General features: G+C 51.9%; 1 protein-coding gene across 1 annotated transcript in view; it reads left to right on the top strand.

Moving 5' to 3' along the window:
• Nucleotides 1-22,699, top strand: part of LOC149340978 (uncharacterized) — a 135,996-nt gene that overhangs the window by 17,049 nt on the left and 96,248 nt on the right. The window contains exon 3 of the mRNA XM_089549921.1: nucleotides 560-770. Coding sequence (XP_089406047.1) covers nucleotides 560-770 — 211 coding nt within the window. The remainder of the gene's footprint in view (nucleotides 1-559; nucleotides 771-22,699) is intronic.

Raw genomic sequence — 22,699 nt, 5'->3', positions numbered from 1 at the left:
GGCATTTTTTTTTCTTTATTGCCTGTTTCGGCAGTTTACAGTAGGTCACAAAAACATTATATCCTGCACTGCACTCTCAAATAACAGGAGAGGACTTGCGTTTAACTCACATGAGAAAGTCAGAACCGTTTTAAGGAACGCAACTGTCCCATCAAACTGATAACTTCATCTCCAAAACATGGCCTCTCCTCGTACTCGTTCGTTCGGTTTCGTTAAAGAGAGGCCTTATGTATCTTGTCCGACAGTGTCCGTGTCTGCGAAGTGAGTGGTATGCAAAGAGTATCACAAGCCGCTGAAGGTAGTCGTTCACACTATCGCGTCATACCCTTAAGGTGGGGCTTAAGTGTCCCCCCCCACCTCCCTGTTGTTTTAAACCGAAGAAGCAGTCGTTGAAACATGCGGTATGTCCCGTACTGACTTTTTTCAGTGCCTCATTATGAAAACGCTGGCAGCTCTCTCAGTACCGACACCTCTGCTATTTTCTACGGCATTATCGACTGTTGATACTTTCTAAAGGTGAGCATGTCTTGAGTTACGGCCGTCCTTTGCTCATTTCCAGGCGGCTCCGGTGCGCGGCGCGTGTCGGCGTTAGCGGCGGCGGCTGCGCCCGACCCTGGTTCAAGGAGTCTTCCGGCGGGCAAGCCCGGCGGCGGCGGTAGCCGAGCGGAAGACCGGCTGCGCAGGACCAGCGCGAGAACCGCACCCCGGCTGGCCTCGCCGACCGCCGAGCGCCACCTCGCCTCCCTCCTGCAACAGCTACGCCGCGAACGGTGAGGGTGCACGCGTGAACTCCTCCCGGCCGAAGGGAGCGTCCCCTGGGGGAAAGAAAGGAGGATATAGTCAAGTGGGGAATGTGGACGAAAAGGTTCCAAGCAAGCCGCCCGTCCATTATCGGGTGCATTCGGCGAAATGAACCCTTCGCCGCATTGCTGCCGCATATTTGCTTTGCCACCTTTGCAAACCTCCGGGTCCTTCGACGTCTCTGGAGACCCTGAGCACCCAGAGGCATCTACCTGAATGCTTCGCGGTATGTGCCGAGCCATCCATCGTTGGTGAAACCGAAGGCAGTGCTGGCCTGGTACCTACACTCGAATAAGCCTATAATAAACACGAATAATAAACACGAATAAACACGAATAAACCTATATGGGAGTAAAGAGGGAGTAAGCTACCCTTACAAAAATGACTTTTGAGCTTCAGTTGACACCTTGTTGAGCTCTTGTTGAATCAACTGGAAACCAACATGAACTCAATGTATGTTGACACTGCTCAACACCTGCTCAACAAAATTTTTGTTGAGCGTAGTCAAGACAGTAACTGTTGAGCAATTTCTGTTGAATTTAAGTTGAATCGTCTCAAGGCAGCCGTTTCTAAGCCTAACTAAATGAAATCATTTCGACATGTATCGTGTAAACAGAACCTGATCACATTATACACATTAAGAACGCATGCAGAACCCGTTAAAACTCTCGTAAACCGCTCAAAGTCATTTTCTTGCATATAAAAAAGTGCTAGTTAACGAGAAATTGCAGCAATAAATATGGATATACCGCCGAAAGTTGCATTGGTAGTCGGTCCATCTGGCGTAATACGAATGTATTCCCAGGATTTTTTGTTTTTTAACACCAGTCAAGACTCATAATGATGTGTTGATTCACTCCCGTAATTCCAACATGAATTAAACATGAATGCAATGCAGAAATTTCATTGAGAATGCTCAACTCTAGCACGGTGGCCACTTTTCCAATGAGTTTCAACTCGGCCTCAGTAATTCACCAACACTGGGCCATCCTGGTCACAACAAAAATTCAACACGGCATGTTGAGTCTGCTCATGAGAACTTCAACACTGTCTCAAGAAGCATTTTTGTAGGGGCTCTTCTCTAGCGCTTTCCATTTTAGGGGCAGGGTATAGGATAGAAAAAAAGTATATGCTGCTCAAGTTCCGGAATACCGGGTGTTTTTTTTTGGAAGGTCCAAAATTTTTAAAGAAAGGTAAATTCCTTTAGATTTATTTTAACCCTGGGGCTATACTGAGGGCTACGGCGGACGCCAGCTAAGAGGCAAACTACTTTAATTAGTTCGCTGATTAACATAATACATTAATTAACTTTTATAATTATTGTTTTAGGAGATATGTTCAGCCAAGAAAAAAGATTTTCATAAAAAAATTTTTTGCCCGCGTTACCAAGCGAGAAAAAGTCACCCTGGTAGGCAACTTCACACTGCAACACAGTTCGCTCCGCCCTACGCTTTGTGTCAGTGCGTTTTTGTTCCAACGCGGCATTCCGTGAGGCCGCGGAGCGAAGCGAACCAAGCAGCGATAGCGCAGGCCGCCCGTCCGGGCTTCAGGTGATATCAGCCGCGTGACGCAAAGCGCAGGGCTAGTCAGAGGCGCTCCCGCCGCTGAGTTACGGTGTGAAGATGCCTACCAGGGTGACTTTTTTCCGCCTCGTAACGTGCGTGAAAAATTTTTAATTACAATTGTTTTTTCTCAGTTGGACTGTTTGGAGGACGATCTCCAATTCTGCGATTACAACAAACCCCCTAAAATAAAAATTAGAAAAGTTTATTAACATATTTAGTTAATCAGCGAACTAATTAAAGCAGTTTACCTCTTGCCTGGCGCCCGCCGTAACCTCCAGTATAGCCCCAGTGGTAAAATAAATCTAAAGCAATTTCCTTTTTTTTTTTAAATTTTGGACCTTCTAAAAAAAAAACATCCGGTATATTTCGATCGCTAAATGAAGGGAATGGTTACTCTTGGCAAAGGAGACGTTTTTCCCACAACAAAGCACAGTAATTTGATTCAGTTAGCAAAGTGAGAAGGCTTTCGAAAGTGGCACAGGAGGCCTTGAGGTTAGCAAATCGAGGAGGTCGAAACCTTGGTCAAAATCTTCCTATCTGCTTGAACTTCGTACGTATTGAAGCGGGAATTTGTTTCCGTTGCCAACCTTAAGTATTCCGTATTTTTAGTGATGAAAATCTACCCCATGGCTGGGGCAGCATACCCTCTCCGCTAGAGGACAGCTTACTCCCTTTTTTACTCCTTCCGTGTTTAGGGCGTAGCCGGTTGGAGCTAAAGAAGCTTGCTACAAACAGCGTGGTGCATTAGTTTTTCGCAGCTCATTCTTCATCCTCTGCGCGACGAGAATCGCTTACGTGCCGGGAGTAGCAGTGCGTCTGCTGGGACAGTCGGTGCTGTTCACAACTGCTTTCCCGAGCAGCATTCTTCGTGCTCTCCTTCCGAGGATCAGTCATTCTGTATTGCCAACTCCGTCGGCAATACAGAGGTCGTAGCCCAAGTTTTGCCCTTCGTGCAACGAAGTAGGAGAGTGTGGCTGGCGAAACGCTTTGGCCCTGACGGAGATTTTTAATGCTATGGCCCCACAGGAATGGCGAGGGGAAGTGGTGCACTTTCAACTCAAATTACCTTATAAGGGAGTAAATAGGGGAGTAAACGGTCCTCTGGCGCACTCCATAATTGGAGCAAGGTATGCTGCCAAAGTAGTAGTGTAGATTTCCGTTACTAGAAATACGGAATACTTGCGGTCGGCAACGGAAGCAGATTTCCTCTTCAAAACGTGCGAAGTCCTCACGGTTTCCAGTATTTTAATAGAGGTTTCAATTCCCTATAATTTCGAACTTCAGGATCTCCGCTGCCGCGTTTAAAATTCTCCTTCCATTGCTAGCTGAATCAAGTTATTATGCTTCGAGGTGGGAGTATGCTTTTATTGCCGACGGTAAACATCTCGCATATTTAATAATCGAAATCGCTTTCTATAGACTTGGGCAGCGTGCCCTGCCCTAAAGGAGAGTGCACTAGAGGGCTGTTAACTGCCGTTGCAATCCCTGTGGGGTAGTTCATGTTTACAATTTTGGTCGTCGCGGAAATTTTCGCTGCACTTCTGTCGGTTATTGTGAGTCCTCAGCACTCAGATCACTAAGGTAAGACAGAGATACGAAGAGAATTAAAGTAATCTACAACTGCCTGGGAAGTGACCAGTTCACGATAGGCAGCCATGTACTGAGAGTAGTAAAGGAAAACGTCTAGGCCTGTTTGTGATCGCAGATCCGGACTGTGAACGTGTAATAGCTATGAGAGGAAGAATAGGGTAAACTCCATTTGACATGTGCTCTTATTTCATGAATACCACGTTATACCCATATCCTGCAAGAGGGGAGTATGCATAATAGTTTTAGCTTGACAATAACGAAAATGATTGAAATTAAAATCAGGACTGAGCAACGAGCTGTAGACAGAAAAACGATAGGGTTAACGTCAAGAGACGGGAAAAGAGCAGAGTGGGTTAGGGAAAAAACGTGAGTTAGTGATATCCTAGTCGAAATCGGATATGAGCAGAAGTGTATTGCGGGGAAGAGATAACCGATTCGTAACAGAGCGAAGACAAGGTAAACATGTCTTGGGGCGGCAGAGTGTCAGGTAGGCGGGTGATCGATGCCAGGAAAAAGATCTTAGTGAAGCAGCGCAACGGCACAAGGCCAAGGGAAGAAGAGGACAAACACAGCGCTGAACTGACAACAAATGTTTATTCCGGATGCTAACAGCATATATATACTCTTTTGCACCTTAGAAAAAACAAAGAAACAGAGAGCAGCAGAAAGTATCAATCCCAGTCATTATGCGCATGCAGCTGTATCGCGTGTACATCGATCATTTGAAATCAGGAAGTTGTGCTCTTTCACCGAGATGGCAACGGAAGGAGTGCTGATACAATTCGCACCCAGCTTCATGTTCTCAGATGCCTCAATAATCTCTCGTGTAAGCTTATCCTTGTGTTTGGTAACAACTTGGCTGTTTTTGAATTCTGGGTAACATGAACAGTCACGACAGTGAATACCTATGTGGCGGGCCGCGTTCTTGACATTGTTTGCGTGCTCTTTAAGTCTTTCATTTTGACACCGTCAAGTTTGGCCGATGTATGACCCACCACACTTCAACGGGACTGAGTACACCACGTTGTCTTGGCATGGCACATACTTCATCCTGTGGTTTTTCTTGCAATTATGACCAGATTCCGATCTTTTATCCGGGCGATTAACTCTTGCACACAAGCCACTCAGTCTGACAGGAGCCGAAAAAACAACATCTACTCCAGCCTTTTTGCCTATTCTCTTCAAATTGTGGGACACAACATGAACATAAGGTATTACTACCAGGTTTTTTTTGTTTGGAATGGGGGACAGCTTTGCCCTCCTTCAGCTTTTTCAATATCAAGGAGGGCAAAGCTGTCCCCCATTCCAAACAAAAAAAACCTGGTAGTAATACCTTATGTTCATGTTGTGTCCCACAATTTGAAGAGAATAGGCAAAAAGGCTGGAGTAGATGTTGTTTTTTCGGCTCCTGTCAGACTGTGTGGCTTGTGTGCAAGAGTTAATCGCCCGGATAAAAGATCGGAATCTGGTCATAATTGCAAGAAAAACCACAGGATGAAGTATGTGCCATGCCAAGACAACGTGGTGTACTCAGTCCCGTTGAAGTGTGGTGGGTCATACATCGGCCAAACTGGACGGTGTCTAAATGAAAGACTTAAAGAGCACGCAAACAATGTCAAGAACGCGACCCGCCAGATAGGTATTCACTGTCGTGACTGTTCATGTTACCCAGAATTCAAAAACAGCCAAGTTGTTACCAAACACAAGGATAAGCTTGCACGAGAGATTATTGAGGCATCTGAGATCATGAAGCTGGGTGCGAATTGTATCAGCACTCCTTCCGTTCCCATCTCGGTGAAAGAGCACAACTTCCTGATTTCAAATGATCGATGTACACGCGATACAGCTGCATGCGCATAATGACTGGGATTGATACTTTCTGCTGCTCTCTGTTTCTTTGTTTTTTCTAAGGTGCAATAGAGTATATATATGCTGTTAGCATCCGGAATAAACATTTGTTGTCAGTTCAGCGCTGTGTTTGTCCTCTTCTTCCCTTGGCCTTGTGCCGTTGCGCTGCTTCACTAAGATATGTCAGACCAACTCGCCCACCAGTTCATGTTGTACAGGAAGAAGAGTTTCGGATTCCGTGGACGGAGCTCTGCTGCTGCTGCTGCGAATTTCCTGCGTTACGAATTTTCGTACTGGGTCTGCAGAATGAGCATGTGCGCGACAGGAAAAAAAATTCGCTGTAAGTAATGCGAAAGACACCAGCGGAGGCGTTTTCTGTCTCTCTACTCTAAAGGTTTGCCGCACCGTGGATACAAGTTGTATACCCTGTGCATCGGTAGTAGTGTATACCTTGTCTTCTTCTGCCGACAAACAAAACACATATGTTCAGTTTGTACAGAAAGGCCTTCCTAAAGCGACTTGTTTGGATTCGCATTCTCTTCGTTTTCAAACGAACCCGCGGATAGACGATTTGAAAAGGAAACGAAGAAACCTACGAGATTTCATTTTCCGCGTTGCGCGCTCCTCTGCTTCTGTTTATTCAAGCTTGCACGTCTGTCTGTTTTCGCTCCTATCCTCCTTTCCTCTTTGCTTGTTAACCGCTCGCCGTAATTAAGCGTGCTGCCATATTGTTTCCGGCGGCGGAACCGGTTTCTAGCAGTCCAGAGAGGAGGCGTTTCGCCGCTTCCACCGTGCTAGCGGGAGGTGCCCACTGCAGTCCAGGGAACAATATGGCAGCGCCCAGGGAGCCCTTTTTGGAAAGGTCTATATACGCCGTCTCTGAGAGACGCGCTGTAAATTCTCCAAAGCGGCACCGCTTAAGGCAAGTGCCTCGTGGTGGCGTGCCTCTTGGTCGGGCACATTCCCCCCCCCCCCTCTCTCTCTCTCACTCTCTCTCTCTCTTGCGTTTTTGTTTCTCTTTTTATCTTTCAACGAATCCCGGCCGCGGCGATTGAATTTCTTTGGAGGAGAAATTCCAGAGGCCCGTGTACTGTGCGATGCCAGTGGACGTTAAAGAACCCCAGGTGGTCGAAATTTCCGGAGCCCTCCACTACGGCGTCTCTCATAGCCTTAGTCGCTTTGGGACGTTAAACCCCATAAACCAAACCAAACCGAACCAAACCAAGAATATACCTTCTTTCAATTTTCCCTCTGCACAGCGAAACTGCGGTACTGTAGCCTGTAACGCCGGTCGTTAGGTGGTTAGTCTCCAGATTGCCGCCTGATTATATGTATACGCCTGCCGACAGTGGCGCTTTGTGCGGCTACGCCGACGCCCACGCTTTCGACGCGCAGTTTTAAAGAACTTGGTTCTTTAATTTTTTTTCCCAGCCACCGCGTACCGGCGTTTCCTCCTTCCATTTGCTCAGAAACTTTTTATCTCCCGCTTCGTTTCGGACGACAAATGTCCCCTTTTGAAACCTGCAGCGGCGATAAGCGCCGGTAGACACTTATTTTTTTCTCTCATAGCGAGCGTTCGCAATAGCGCGGTGTATCGTTGGCGCGTAGCGAGCGCGAACGTGTCGCCAAGAGCGCGAACTGCGACGGAGTGTCGTTGAGGCAGCGCTACAGATAGCCGGGAGAACCGGCCTCATGTTGTCGCCTCACGACGAATAGACGCAAGATTTCGTCTTTGGAGACACGTAGTGCGAAAAATGAAGACGCGGAAAGCGATAATAATAATAAAAAAGAAACAGTGCCCGCGGCGCTGAGTTTTATTTCAAGCAAGACAGAATATTACACATTAGCCAATCACTAATACAAAAAAGGTGATTAAAACGAGCACGCTGAAAAAATTAAAATAATACAACACAAATGAAAGAAAGCAATGCATAAACTGACCTGTAATGATAACCTACACTGCCAGGAAAATCCCGTCCGGCTATTTTCGACTTGGGTTATAGTTTATGAGTCTGATGTGGTCGTGTTATGTCGAAAATACCTTCAGAATTTCGCCTTAATTCTCCAGGGCGAGTAAACTGAACGTTACTGTATCTCCACCGCCAAATGTCACACCTTTCATTCATCCTCTGACTTAATCCTCACGCACCCATTTCGGGCATTCATTCATTCATTCATTCATTCATTCATTCATTCATTCATTCATTCATTCATTCATTCATTCATTCATTCATTCATTCATTGCATATCTTGCGAAATACAAACAAACATTGATGGACCCATAGCCAATATAGTAACCGGTCCATACTCAACATATAGATACAGAATAAATGCAGCACGCGAACAAATGAAACAAGAATTACAATCCATAACACAATAAGTCATAACATGCATAGTTTATACAAGAAATGAATATAAAGTCACTTATCATTCACAATATTTGTGAAAAAAGATCCTTTTTAAAGCAGGAGTAAAATTAGGGGTTTGTTTTATGTTTAGTGGCAAAGAATTCCAAATAAGAGCGTCGTTAAATTCTACGAGCCTTTTTCCGTAGAGGTTCTGACATGAAGGTAGATCAAAATTTTGGTTGGCAGCTCTTTATTAATGATTAATTTAGTTGATTCAACACTCCAGACCCCGTTGGCTCATGAAAAACAAACTTGCACATTCCTTTACGTCCCCTGAGCCTCAGCAGTATAGTAAGTACTGCGACACTACTGTTTCTAGTAACCACGCTCTCGTCCTTGTCTGTTTGTTACGGATTCATCTCATGCCTGCGGTGGGAGCCTATACAATACTATAGTGTATACACGTACTGGCGCCACCGTGGGACTAACATGTCCCATGCTGCTTTGTATATTTCCGAGAGTATCCGCGTCGCACCCCACGCGACGTGCGGGAGCCTTCTTTCCGCAAGGACTGCGCTGAGAGCGTGTGCCTCGGGAAGATGCTGTTCTCCGATATTGCGTGTGAGGCTGGTTGTTCCACTTCACCGAGCCGCGCCGTTGCGAACACGACGCGAGAAAGGCGCCGGCGAGGGCGGCGAGCGCGGGAACGTTGTCGCCTTGTTACGCGCGGTCGGACGACACCCCGACAGGCAAGGCGCTCACCGCTGGGCGAGGGCGTGCTCTAGATCTCGCGGCGTAGTACAAATTCACCGCCGCCGCGGCATGCGATGGTTCGTTAAACGATGCCGAATCCGCGTGGACGTCGTGCTGTTGGGAGAGCCAGATATGTACTACACGTATAAAAGAAAGAGCCCGCGGTGTCGTCGTCTCCGCTGCAGCAGGTTCAGCGTCGCGCCGCGCGTCTGATACCCGTGGAGAGAATTTCCCATTGGTCTGTCGTCCATAGGGAAGCGGCCGTCGATCTGACTACAATCTGTTGCTTCTTCCCCTCTTCAGCCCCCCCCCCCCTTTCCCCTGCGATATTTCAGTGCCTGAGTGTCGAGCCGCCCTTCAAATTCTGGATTAGAGCAAGAAGATAGGGAGAGTTTTATAGGCGTCGTTATGGTCGTTTCTCCTCTTTCATGATCTGGCTTTATTAAGGAAGTCTGGCTAGGGCCGTGTTCTTAAACAGACCCGCACGCCTCATTGCCTCTCTAATTACGATAGCGCGAAAGCAGCGTTTTTTTTTCTTTCTTTCTGCCTGTCTGTTTTCCTTAAAGGATCCATTCCGTTTTTGCTTTTCGGCCGTGTGGGCTGCTAGTGCTGGCGCATCATCACGTATACAGACCAGAGAGACCTTTCGAAAGTGCATCAGAAGCTCGGACTAGAGGTCTCCTAGTCCGGCGCGCTTATTTATTTGCCCAATCACTATAAATTTTAAAGTACGTTTGTGGGAATCCTGGCTTTCCGCCGTTGCCTTTGCGCGGCTGTGCCGGCTTCCTGCGTTGTTTCTCCTCTTTCCCTTGCTCCCGCCTCAGGCGGTGGAGAGGCGGCTAGGTGACTAATCACTGTCATTTGGCCACAGCTCCGCCCCGGCTCCCCAACGGCCTTTGCCATTGGCGCCTTTTGGCGGGAAATCGGGACCCGCTACGGGCGGTCGCGCACGGCGCGACCGTCCGAGCGGGGCCCAGAGAGAGAGAGAGATCCCTCCGAGACAGCGTAAGGTGCGTACGTTACTGTTTGTCCGTGCCGGCCTTTGCCGTTCGGACCAGTGCTTACTCGAGCTCGCCCGCACGTGTCCTCTGACCTGCAGCGGCTCGAGCCTGTCCAGCGGGGTCCAGCGACCTCTGACGGGCGTACCTTGCGTTGAATGCCCACTCTCTCTCGCAACCGGCCCAACGGTCGACACGAGAGAGAGATCACAGCACTGCCGCGGGGACATTCTCCTGCAGCGGCGTGCTAGCGGTGCGCATTACTCGAGTCGCTTCGTGCGCGCAGCGGAGCCTTGCTCCTCGCGCGCCCCCGGGACGGGGTGACTATTGAGTGTGTGTGTATCAGCTGGAGGACGATGTGAATAAACGTCTCCTTTGTGAACTTTGTGGGTTTCTACGTGGACACAGGCCACCACCCACCGCGGGTTCGAGCTTCGCGCGAGCCAAGGGCCCCGATCAGCCGTCACCACACACACACTAGGACACCGATGCGGCGCACTCAACCTCCGCTGGGAGGAGAGCGATTCGCCGCAAAGAAATAGGCCTCCCAGTTCACAAAGGAGACGTTTATTCACGTCGTCCTCCAGCTGATACACACACACTCAATAGTCACCCCGTCCCGGGGGCGCGCGAGGAGCAAGGCTCCGCTGCGCGCACGAAGCGACTCGAGTAATGCGCACCGCTAGCACGCCGCTGCAGGAGAATGTCCCCGCGGCAGTGCTGTGATCTCTCTCTCGTGTCGACCGTTGGGCCGGTTGCGAGAGAGAGTGGGCAATCAACGCAAGGTACGCCTGTCGGAGGTCGCTGGACCCCGCTGGACAGGCTCGAGCCGCTGCAGGTCAGAGGACACGTGCGGGCGAGCTCGAGTAAGCACTGATCCGAACGGCAAAGGCCGGCACGGACAAAACAGTAACGTACGCACCTTACGCTGTCTCGGAGGGATCTCTCTCTCTGGGCCCCGCTCGGACGGTCGCGGGATGCGCGGCCGCCAAAACGGGTCCCGGATTCCCGCCAAAAGGCGCCAATGGCAAAGGCCCTTGGGGAGCCGGGGCGGAGCTGTGGCTAAATGACAGTGATTAGTCACCCAGCCGCCTCTCCACCGCCTGAGGCGGGAGCAAGGGAAAGAGGAGAAACAACGCGGGCGGCCGGCACAGCCGCGCAAAGGCGACGGCGGAAAGCCAGATTCCCACATCCCCCTCTCCTTAAATGCCCTCCTACCCATCGGCAAAGCACGCGGCCAAAATAAAGAAATCAATACACAAAAAAAATAAGCTACACTTCAGTTCCAGCCACAACAACGTAAAAAAAAACAAAGGAAAAAACGAGGCAAACAACACTGGGATACGCTTGTAAATCAAAACAGCTTGCAGATTATATACACGGTACACAAGAAGATGTGAATACAACTGTACAACTATGTTACAGGTGGATGCCAGCCTCAAAGTTCGGTGGCGCGGCCCAGTGGGCCTGTCGGCGACTCACCGCTCGCAGACTTCAAGTTCAACAGGTTGGGAGGGCCGACGACTGATGGCGGTCTTCTTTCCGTTGATGTAGGGTGCGTTGATGACGACGGGGCCGCGGCAGAGCACTGACCTCGCGCCCTTGGACACGACATCACGTTCGGGCACAAGAAAGTTAGTGCACCCCTTTCACGCCGGCTGAAACGGGCGAGGACGGTCGGCGGCGTCCAGATGTGTAACCTTGTCCACAGCGAGGGGTCCTTCTCATCCTCGCGCTCACGCAGAAGGACACAACGGCACAACTCACAGGCGTCGCCTTGGCTCATGGTTACACGCGCACACAGCCACAGCCACAAACACGCATACACCGGCACGTGCGCGGACGCTGGTCGGCGACAACGACCCCCCCATCAGAAGCGTCCAGAGGCGCCGCGGCAAGGGTCAAAGGGTGCACTTTCCGCCCCCCATCGTCCCAAACGCCCCGACAACTTCCCCTCCATACGGGCCGCACAAAACTCGCACCGCGACACACGGCTCCTTAACGAGCCCACCACCCACAGTCGGGCCGGAAATGAGTAAAGGCGCGCTGTACAAACGACACCCAATCTATTACTTCTAGCAGATAAGAGCACGCACGAGCGGGCTGAAGTTTGCCTATGTACATCTGGGTACGTTAGAACAAAAACAGACGAGCCAGCAGGAAACGAAAGTGGCTAGAAAACTGATTAAAACAAAACAAATATAAATAAACTGATAAACCCACAAGGCTGGAACTGAGCATGCTGCCAAAACAACAACAGAAAAAAAAACACACCGTGCTTCACCTTTGTAGGGCCTGACAAGAAAGCTCGCCAGCTAGCTGAGGCTGCGTGCCTTCGGTTGCGGAAAAGTCCGCCGTCCGGCATCAATCACACAGGTGACCGCCGCCTCAGATTGTACCGGTGCTCCGTACGCTTGCGTTCCGCAGCACCAGTTATGCATTTGCGCTTGCCTTTGATACCAATGGGTACCGGCGCAAGCTCGTCAGACCGTGACGCGTAGGCCTTCAGGTCTATGAACCCCTGCTTGCTCCTGGGGAAAGGCCCCATCAAATCGAAGGTGGTCATCTGCCACGGACGCACACTGTCAATCGGTTTCATCATTCCAGGCGGCTTGCCGCCCCGTGACTTCACCGCTTGACAGACATGGCAGGAACGGCAATAGCGGAAAATGTCACGCTTCATGCCGGGCCACATCACCGAATGACTCAGTTTTGCAAAAACTTTGGAGCCACTCAGATGACCGGCCAGTGGCTCGTCATTAGAGAATCGCAAAAGTGCGCCTCTTAGACTTTTGGGGATAACCACCTAGAACGGGTCGATGGACTCGTCATCGGTGGCTATGTACTTCAGCACGAGCCCGTCATTGTCCAGCAAATATGAACCCCCGGGGTTCGCCGCGACACACGCTGGCATCTGCCCCCCTGCGCCCGCTACAATACAAGTAGCGTCACGGCGCTCCGTCTCCCTGAGACCGTCGCTCACCTCGCGACAAAAGGGGTCATTTTGCTGGGCTTTCAGTAGCTCTTACGGCTGAAAACGATTCCAGTCATCCCAGAGGGGAGCATGGTCTCGTCCCCACTCAGGTTTGCAGCCAAAATTTCCGTTCGCGTCGGCAACTCCGAGGCGCTCACGAAGAGCTTTGCCTCTCGTCCGCTTTGCGAAGCGCTGCTTGCCTGGTTAGCGGAATGGATTAACCCGTTTTCGGGTTCCCCCTCCTTGCCGCCCGGCGGCTCGTCCGCTGTTTCGCCCCCTCCGCCTACAGGCGTCAAGGCGCCGCTGGCGAGTGGGGCACGGGATAGCGCGTCAGCTACCACGTTTGTGCTCCCCTTTCGACACTGCACGGAAAAGTCGTAATGCTGTATCAGGAGAGCCCAACGCGCCAGCCGACCCGCAGGCTCGCGGAGCCGCATCAGCCAACTGAGCGCACTGCACCCCTGCCTCAGTGGAGGCTTGGGCGGGCTACACGAACGAGGGAGGCAAGGCTCCTAGTTCGATGAGCGGCGTGGTTTCCACAGGGAACCGGGCCAGCGCCTCGCCGTTCCCAGAGCAGAATTGACTGCTCGCGGGGCACGGCTGCTGCTGTTCGAAACTGCCGGTTGCGGCAGCGTGACACGAACTGCTTTCGCACTGGGCGGAAAGCTTGCACAGCTGAGGCATGCGACCAGCGGATGCACCGCAGGGTGCTTCCGATACAGCTCCAATGGGAGCCGCGGGGTCGACATTTTGGGTTGTCTCGCCGTGAACCCCACTGGGGGCCGCGGCCAACCACGGTGTCTAGCTATTCGAAGGAACAGCAGCCAGCGGATCAAACGACGCTACAACTCCGTAGGGAGCCGACATGTAGCTGCCGAGTGCCCCGCTGGGGGTGTTAGACACGGTGCGCAAGCGTGATCGTCAAGGCGACCTGCTCGGCTAATGTGCCGTCAAAGGCGTAAGCGCCAGTGACTTAGCACGTTGGGCGCCAGTTGTGGGTTTCTACGTGGACACAGGCCACCACCCACCGCGGGTTCGAGCTTCGCGCGAGCCAAGGGCCCCGATCAGCCGTCACCACACACACACTGGGACACCGATGCGGCGCACTCAACCTCCGCTGGGAGGAGAGCGATTCGCCGCAAAGAAATAGGCCTCCCAGTTCACAAAGGAGACGTTTATTCACGTCGTCCTCCAGCTGATACACACACACTCAATAGTCACCCCGTCCCGGGGGCGCGCGAGGAGCAAGGCTCCGCTGCGCGCACGAAGCGATTCGAGTAATGCGCACCGCTAGCACGCCGCTGCAGGAGAATGTCCCCGCGGCAGTGCTGTGATCTCTCTCTCGTGTCGACCGTTGGGCCGGTTGCGAGAGAGAGTGGGCAATCAACGCAAGGTACGCCTGTCGGAGGTCGCTGGACCCCGCTGGACAGGCTCGAGCCGCTGCAGGTCAGAGCCTGCATTAACACTTCTTCTTGGGCGAGTTGGTGCATACTTGAATTGAAGAAAATAGCGCCAGAGCATGCAGACCACGAAAAGACAAGGACGAGACACAAAGCGCTAACTCACAACTAATTTTATTGAAACCAGGCAGCGCCTTTATATGGCGAAGTTTCACTGAAAAAAGAGGGAGGAGGGCAGGAAAGGTAAAGATATCAAAGCGACCATCACAGCGAGCACACATGAGGAAGCGGTAACTAAAACAAAAACAAAAAAGTTAACAAAGATTATTTAAGGGCGGCATCTAAGAATTCGAACTCGGATGAAAAAAGTGAAACAGATGGGGTGCTGACACACCTATTGCCAAGTTTTCTTATGTGAAAAGCCTCCAGACATTCACGTGCCTTCTTATCTGCGCTTTTGCCAAGAATCTTAGTCTGACTGAATCGTGCCTCGCATCCGTCGCAACCCATAATATGCGCTACCAAATGTGCATATTTATCCTTTAAATCTGATAAATTTCGGGCATGTTCCCCCAAGCGCTCGTTGATGCAACGCCCAGTCTGGCCGACATAGGTCTTCCCACACGTTAAGGGGACTGCATAGACCACTCCTGCGGAACACATGATGAATGGAGAGTCGTGCCTTATCTGGCAACCCCGCTTTCTTGAGCTGCAAATACGGGGGCACAGCTTTTTCAGCTTGTTGGGGGCGGAAAAAACGACACTCACCCCATGCCTGTTGGCCACTTTCTTCAAGTTGTGAGCAGTTTTGTGCAAGTAAGGCACCACCAACGGCTTCTGTGACCTGCAACGATCCTCTCCGGAGTTTCTTCGTGTTCCTTGCTTAAGTTTCTTTAGAAGGGTCTCGCAGACAGCAGTCAACACTGAGCAGGGGAACCCAGCCGCCGAAAGCCGGCTCACCTGATTGTGGAAGCTAGCTTGCAACCGATGCGGGCACGACTTTTTCAAAGAAGACTCCAGGCAATGCGACGCGGCGATCAATAAGAACTTTGTAGAGGTGAAAAAAAGTGCTGTCAGAGTTAAAACAAAATTCAGTAACTTCTGCAAGGATTTAAATTTAGTTTCTCTCGCTAAAGATATAAAGAACTGCCGAGGTAATAGCCTAAATGCTTTCTTTACTGCCAAGACTCACAAACCTGACGTACCTTTCCGGACTATCGTGAGTGAAGAAGGCTCTTGGCAAAAGAACGTCAGTACTTTCTTGCAAAAGCAACTTAAATTACTACGGTTGGACGATCCCTTCTTCACAAAAAATTCGACAGCTGTAGTTGAGTACTTACAGAGTACCGAGGATATTGGCTTTGGTTTTTCCATAGATGTACAAGATTTGTTTTACTCGATTCCTCAAGACCAGCTCTTGGCGGCAGTAAAGGAATGCATAGAAGCAAACGGTGACGTGTCTTTTCAAAATTCTTCAGGTTTGTCGGTTGACAACTTTATCGCATTATTGCAGTTTTATCTTAGTTCTACTTTTATAAGTTTTGACAACCTGCCTTTTTTGCAGCGCAAGGGTGTGTGCATAGGTTCCTGTGTGGCCCCCATCCTTTGTGATATTTTCTTAGCGAAAGTTGATCAGTCTTTGGACATAGATTTTAATGGGGGGGTGGTTTTAAAGGTTTTTAGGTACGTGGACGATTTTTTAGTGCTTTTAAAAAAGCAGACTTCCTTCACCTACCCCTCTACAGTAGGTGAAGTTTTAAATGCTTTTAACAAACATGGACTTGGGCTCACGTTCACCCATGAACTTCCTGACACTAACGTCTTACAATTTTTAGATCTGAAACTAACCTTTCTTGAGAGACATGTTTGCTGGGGCTATTACCCGCGCGCGAAGAAAGATCTTTTGCCTTATGATTCCATGCACTCAAAGACGGTGAAAAGAGCAATAGCGTCGCATTGCCTGGAGTCTTCTTTGAAAAAGTCGTGCCCGCATCGGTTGCAAGCTAGCTTCCACAATCAGGTGAGCCGGCTTTCGGCGGCTGGGTTCCCCTGCTCAGTGTTGACTGCTGTCTGCGAGACCCTTCTAAAGAAACTTAAGCAAGGAACACGAAGAAACTCCGGAGAGGATCGTTGCAGGTCACAGAAGCCGTTGGTGGTGCCTTACTTGCACAAAACTGCTCACAACTTGAAGAAAGTGGCCAACAGGCATGGGGTGAGTGTCGTTTTTTCCGCCCCCAACAAGCTGAAAAAGCTGTGCCCCCGTATTTGCAGCTCAAGAAAGCGGGGTTGCCAGATAAGGCACGACTCTCCATTCATCATGTGTTCCGCAGGAGTGGTCTATGCAGTCCCCTTAACGTGTGGGAAGACCTATGTCGGCCAGACTGGGCGTTGCATCAACGAGCGCTTGGGGGAACATGCCCGAAATTTATCAGATTTAAAGGATAAATATGCACATTTGGTAGCGCATATTATGGGTTGCGACGGATGCGAGGCACGATTCAGTCAGACTAAGATTCTTGGCAAAAGCGCAGATAAGAAGGCACGTGAATGTCTGGAGGCTTTTCACATAAGAAAACTTGGCAATAGGTGTGTCAGCACCCCATCTGTTTCACTTTTTTCATCCGAGTTCGAATTCTTAGATGCCGCCCTTAAATAATCTTTGTTAACTTTTTTGTTTTTGTTTTAGTTACCGCTTCCTCATGTGTGCTCGCTGTGATGGTCGCTTTGATATCTTTACCTTTCCTGCCCTCCTCCCTCTTTTTTCAGTGAAACTTCGCCATATAAAGGCGCTGCCTGGTTTCAATAAAATTAGTTGTGAGTTAGCGCTTTGTGTCTCGTCCTTGTCTTTTCGTGGTCTGCATGCTCTGGCGCTATTTTCTTCAATTCAATGCAGGTCAGAGGACACGTGCGGGCGAGCTCGAGTAAGCACTGATCCGAACGGCAAAGGCCGGCACGGACAAAACAGTAACGTACGCACCTTACGCTGTCTCGGAGGGATCTCTCTCTCTGGGCCCCGCTCGGACGGTCGCGGGATGCGCGGCCGCCAAAACGGGTCCCGGATTCCCGCCAAAAGGCGCCAATGGCAAAGGCCCTTGGGGAGCCGGGGCGGAGCTGTGGCTAAATGACAGTGATTAGTCACCCAGCCGCCTCTCCACCGCCTGAGGCGGGAGCAAGGGAAAGAGGAGAAACAACGCGGGCGGCCGGCACAGCCGCGCAAAGGCGACGGCGGAAAGCCAGATTCCCACAACTTGGAGGCCTATTTCTTTGCGGCGAATCGCTCTCCTCCCAGCGGAGGTTGAGTGCGCCGCATCGGTGTCCCAGTTGTGTGTGGTGACGGCTGATCGGGGCCCTTGGCTCGCGCGAAGCTCGAACCCGCGGTGGGTGGTGGCCTGTGTCCACTTAGAAACCCACAACTGGCACCCAACGTGCTAAGTCATTGGCGCTTACGCCTTTGATGGCACATTAGCCGAGCAGGTCGCCTTGGCGATCACGCTTGCGCACCATGTCTAACACCCCCAGCGGGGCACTCGGCAGCTACATGTCGGCTCCCTACGGAGTTGTAGCGTCGTTTTATCCGCTGGCTGCTGTTCCTACGAATAGCTAGACACCGTGGTTGGCCGCGGCCCCCATTGGGGTTTACGGCGACACAACCCAAAATGTCGACCACGCGGCTCCCATTGGAGCTTTACTCGGAGCACCCTGCGGTGCATCCGCTGGTCACATGCCTCAGCTGTGCACGCTTTCCGCCCAGTGCGAAAGCAGTTCGTGTCACGCTGCCGCAACCGGCAGTTTCGAACAGCAGCAGCCGTGCCCCGCGAGCAGTCAATTCTGCTCTGGAAACGGCGAGGCGCTGGCCCGGTTCCCTGCGGAAACCGCGCCGCTCATCGAACTAGGAGCCTTGTCTCCCTCGTTCGTGCAGCACGCCCAAGCCTCCACTGAGGCAGGGGCAGTCGCTGAGGCCGGGGCTCCATTGAGCCAGATGCGGAGAAACTTCGAGCCATACTCGAATTTCCCGCGCCCAAGGACGTACGCGGCCTGCGCCGTGGTGTGGGAATGGCCAACTATTATCGTCCTGTGCCCGCGTGCAGGCACCCTCGACCGAGCTCTTGGGAAAGACTGCCGCGTGGCGATGGGAGCCTGAGCAAGAGCGATCCTTTCGCCTCCTGTCTAGTGCCATTGCCGAGACAGCGCAGCTCAGGCTACCCGACCTGACCAGACAGTTCGTAGTCCAGACTGACGCGAGCGATCTGGGTTTAGGAGCAGTTCTCCTACAGGAATTCGATGGCGTGCTGCAACCGCTGGCCTTTGCCAGCCGCTCCTTGGTGCCCTCGGAGAGGAATTATTCCGTGACTGAGAAGGAGTGCCTCGCCATCGTGTTTGCACTGCGCAAATTCGACGTCTACCTTGATAGAACGCAATTCGTAGTGCAGACAGACCACAGTGCGCTCAGCTGGCTGATGCGGCTCCGCGAGCCTGCGGGTCGGCTGGCGCGCTGGGCTCTCCTGATACAGCATTACGACTTTTCGGTGCAGTATCGGAAGGGGAGCACAAACGTGGTAGCTGACGCGCTATCCCGTGCCCCACTCGCCAGCGGCGCCTTGACGCCTGTAGGCGGAGGGGGCGAAACAGCGGACGAGCCGCCGGGCGGCAAGGAGGGGGAGCCCGCAAACGGGTTAACCCATTCCGCTAACCAGGCAAGCAGCGCTTCGCAAAGCGGACGAGAGGCAAAGCTCTTCGTGAGCGCCTCGGAGTTGCCGACGCGAACGGAAATTTTGGCTGCAAACCTGAGTGGGGACGAGACCATGCTCCCCTCTGGGATGACTGGAATCGTTTTCAGCCGTAAGAGCTACTGAAAGCCCAGCAAAATGACCCCTTTTGTCGCGAGGTGAGCGACGGTCTCAGGGAGACGGAGCGCCGTGACGCTACTTGTATTGTAGCGGGCGCAGGGGGGGCAGAAGCCAGCGTGTGTCGCGGCGAACCCCGGGGAGTCATATTTGCTGGACCATGACGGGCTCGTGCTGAAGTAAATAGCCACCGATGACGAGTCCATCGACCCGTTGAAGGTGGTTATCCCCAAAAGTCTAAGAGGCGCACTTTTGCGATTCTCTCATGACGAACCACTGGCCGGTCATCTGAGTGGCTCCAAAGTTTTTGCAAAACTGAGTCAATCGGTGACGTGGCCCGGCATGAAGCGTGACATTTTCCGCTATTGCCGTTCCTGCCATGTCTGTCAAGCGGTGAAGTCACGGGGCGGCAAGCCGCCTGGAATGATGAAACCGATTGACAGTGTGCGTCCGTGGCAGATGGCCACCTGCGATTTGATGGGGCCTTTCCCCAGGAGCAAGCAGGGGTTCATTGACCTGAAGGCCTAGGCGTCACGGTCTGACGAGCTTGCGCCGGTACCCATTGGTATCAAAGGCAAGCGCAAAGGCACAACTGGTGCTGCGGAACGCAAGCGTACGGAGCACCGGTACAATCTGAGGCGACGGTCACCGGTGTGATTTATGCCGGACGGCGGACTTTTCCGCAACCGAAGGCACGCAGCCTCAGCTAGCTGGCGAGCTTTCTCGTCAGGCCCTACCCAGGTGAAGCACGGTGTGTTATTTTTTGTTGTTTTGGCAGCATGCTCAGTTCCAGTCTTGTGTGTTTTTCAGTTTATTTATTTATTTGTTTTGTTTGAGTCAGTTTCTAGCCACTTTCGTTTCCCCGCTTGTACGTCTGTTTTCGTTCTAACGTACCGAGATGTACATAGGCAAACTTCAGCCCGCTCGTGCGTGCTCTTATCTGCTAGAAGGAATAGATTGGGTGTCGTTTGTACAGCGCGCCTTTACTCATTTCCGGCCCGACTGTGGGTGGTGGGCTCGTTAAGGAGCCGTGTCTCGCGGTGGAGTTTTGTGCGGCCCGTATGGAGGGGAAGTTGGCGGGGCGTTTGGGGCGATGGGGGGGGGCGGAAAGTGCACCCTTTGACCCTCGCCGCGGCGCCTCTGGACGCTTCTGATGAGGGGGATCGTTGTCGCCGACCAGCGTCCGCGTACGTGCCGGTGTATGCGTGGTTGTGGCTGTGACTGTGTGCGCGCGTAACCATGAACCAAGGCGACGCCTGTGAGTTGTGCCGTTGTGTCCTTCTGCGTGAGCGCGAGGATGAGAAGGACCCCTCACTGTGGCCAAGGTTACACATCAGGACCCCGCCGAACGTCCTCGCCCGTTTCAGCCGGCGTGAAGGGGGGTGTACTAACTGTCTTGTGCCCGAACGTGATGTCGTGTCCAAGGGCGCGAGGTCAGTGCCCTGCCGCGGCCCCGTCGTCATCAACTGAAAGAAGACCGCCATCAGTCGTCGTCCCTCCCAACCCGTTCAACTTCAACCCGTTCAAGTCTGCGAGCGGTGAGTCGCCGACCGGCCCACTGGGCCGCGCCATCGAACTTTGGCACGGACTGCCTAACGTGCTGTGGCATGCACCGCGCATTGTACCGTGTATATAATCTGCGTGCTGTTTAGTGTTATTGAAGCGTACGCAAGTGTTGTTTTGCCTTGTTTTCCGTTGTTTGTGTGTTTAGTTTTTCTGGCTGGAACTGAAGTGTATCTAGTTTTTTTTTTGTGTATTCATTTCTTTATTTTTGGAACTGAAGTGTAGCTTATTTTTTTTTTGTTTATTGATTTCTTTATTTTGGCCGCGTGCTTTGCCGATGGGTAGGAGGGCATTTAAGGAGAGGGGGATGTGGGAATCCTGGCTTTCCGCCGTTGCCTTTGCGCGGCTGTGCCGGCTTCCTGCGTTGTTTCTCCTCTTTCCCTTGCTCCCGCCTCAGGCGGTGGAGAGGCGGCTAGGTGACTAATCACTGTCATTTGGCCACAGCTCCGCCCCGGCTCCCCAACGGCCTTTGCCATTGGCGCCTTTTGGCGGGAAATCGGGACCCGCTACGGGCGGCCGCGCACGGCGCGACCGTCCGAGCGGGGCCCAGAGAGAGAGAGAGATCCCTCCGAGACAGCGTAAGGTGCGTACGTTACTGTTTGTCCGTGCCGGCCTTTGCCGTTCGGACCAGTGCTTACTCGAGCTCGCCCGCACGTGTCCTCTGACCTGCAGCGGCTCGAGCCTGTCCAGCGGGGTCCAGCGACCTCTGACAGGCGTACCTTGCGTTGAATGCCCACTCTCTCTCGCAACCGGCCCAACGGTCGACACGAGAGAGAGATCACAGCACTGCCGCGGGGACATTCTCCTGCAGCGGCGTGCTAGCGGTGCGCATTACTCGAGTCGCTTCGTGCGCGCAGCGGAGCCTTGCTCCTCGCGCGCCCCCGGGACGGGGTGACTATTGAGTGTGTGTGTATCAGCTGGAGGACGATGTGAATAAACGTCTCCTTTGTGAACTTGGAGGCCTATTTCTTTGCGGCGAATCGCTCTCCTCCCAGCGGAGGTTGAGTGCGCCGCATCGGTGTCCCAGTGGTGTGTGGTGACGGCTGATTGGGGCCCTTGGCTCGCGCGAAGCTCGAACCCGCGGTGGGTGGTGGCCTGTGTCCACTTAGAAACCCACACGTTTTAAAGGGGAGGTGCGAACTATAATAATTCAAGAAGAAACACGGAAATCATAAAGTCAGAAAAAAATAAAATGCAATTAAGATAACGGTAATTGGGTTCCGCGTTATGGCAAAACACAGCAATAATAAGACGAAGTCACTGGGCCTTTATATTGCGTTAGTTAAAGTTTTGATTGTAATAACGGGCCTTGGCGTCGCGGGAGCCGAAGGCCAAGCATCTGTACGTACGATATTACTTCGTATAATTTAGAGGTAGAAATTGGCCTTTTATAAGTGGGCTTTGCATGTGGTTGAAAATTACCCACAGCTTGTGAAAGCAAATAACGCTTAGTGTAACGTTCTTGAAAAATAAATCGAGGGAGGTGGGAAACAGCCGACAACAGTCCTAGCAGCGGAGCATGTTGATTGCCATCGCAAAATGACTCTTCGGTGGAAGAATGGAAGCCGCGCCAAGGTAGGTTTCATGAACATGCGCATTCACGGATTGTGAAGGAGCGCACCGCTGTCGGGTTTTATGGCTCAAACTGGCGCTTGATCCCAATGTCACCGCACTCTCAGTGCATGGTTGCGGCGTTCTGCTGCTGAGCATGACGTCATGGGTTAGATCCCGCGGAAGCGGCGTCACATTTTGAACGAGGCGAAACGGGTCGCATACCGAGATTTCGGTGCTTGTCGAAGAAGATCCCAGCGTGGGAAGAATTAATCCGGAGCCTTCCATTATGAGGCGCGCCTCGGAGCCCGCGGCGTTGGTCTGCCACGTTAAAATCCTTTAATTACTAACCATAACCATGGTTAAGAGACTAGAGGCGTTGCTGCTGAGGAAAATAAAGACACAGTAACTGCTTCATTCAGGGTGGACACGCTAACCTCGCCATAAGGGAAGGATGAAGGACG

This window comes from Amblyomma mixtum, chromosome 6 (assembly GCF_055824585.1).
Source record: "Amblyomma mixtum isolate Tamu chromosome 6, ASM5582458v1, whole genome shotgun sequence".
Classification (NCBI taxonomy): Eukaryota; Metazoa; Arthropoda; class Arachnida; order Ixodida; family Ixodidae; genus Amblyomma; species Amblyomma mixtum.
This window is presented reverse-complemented; position numbering and strand designations above follow the sequence as displayed.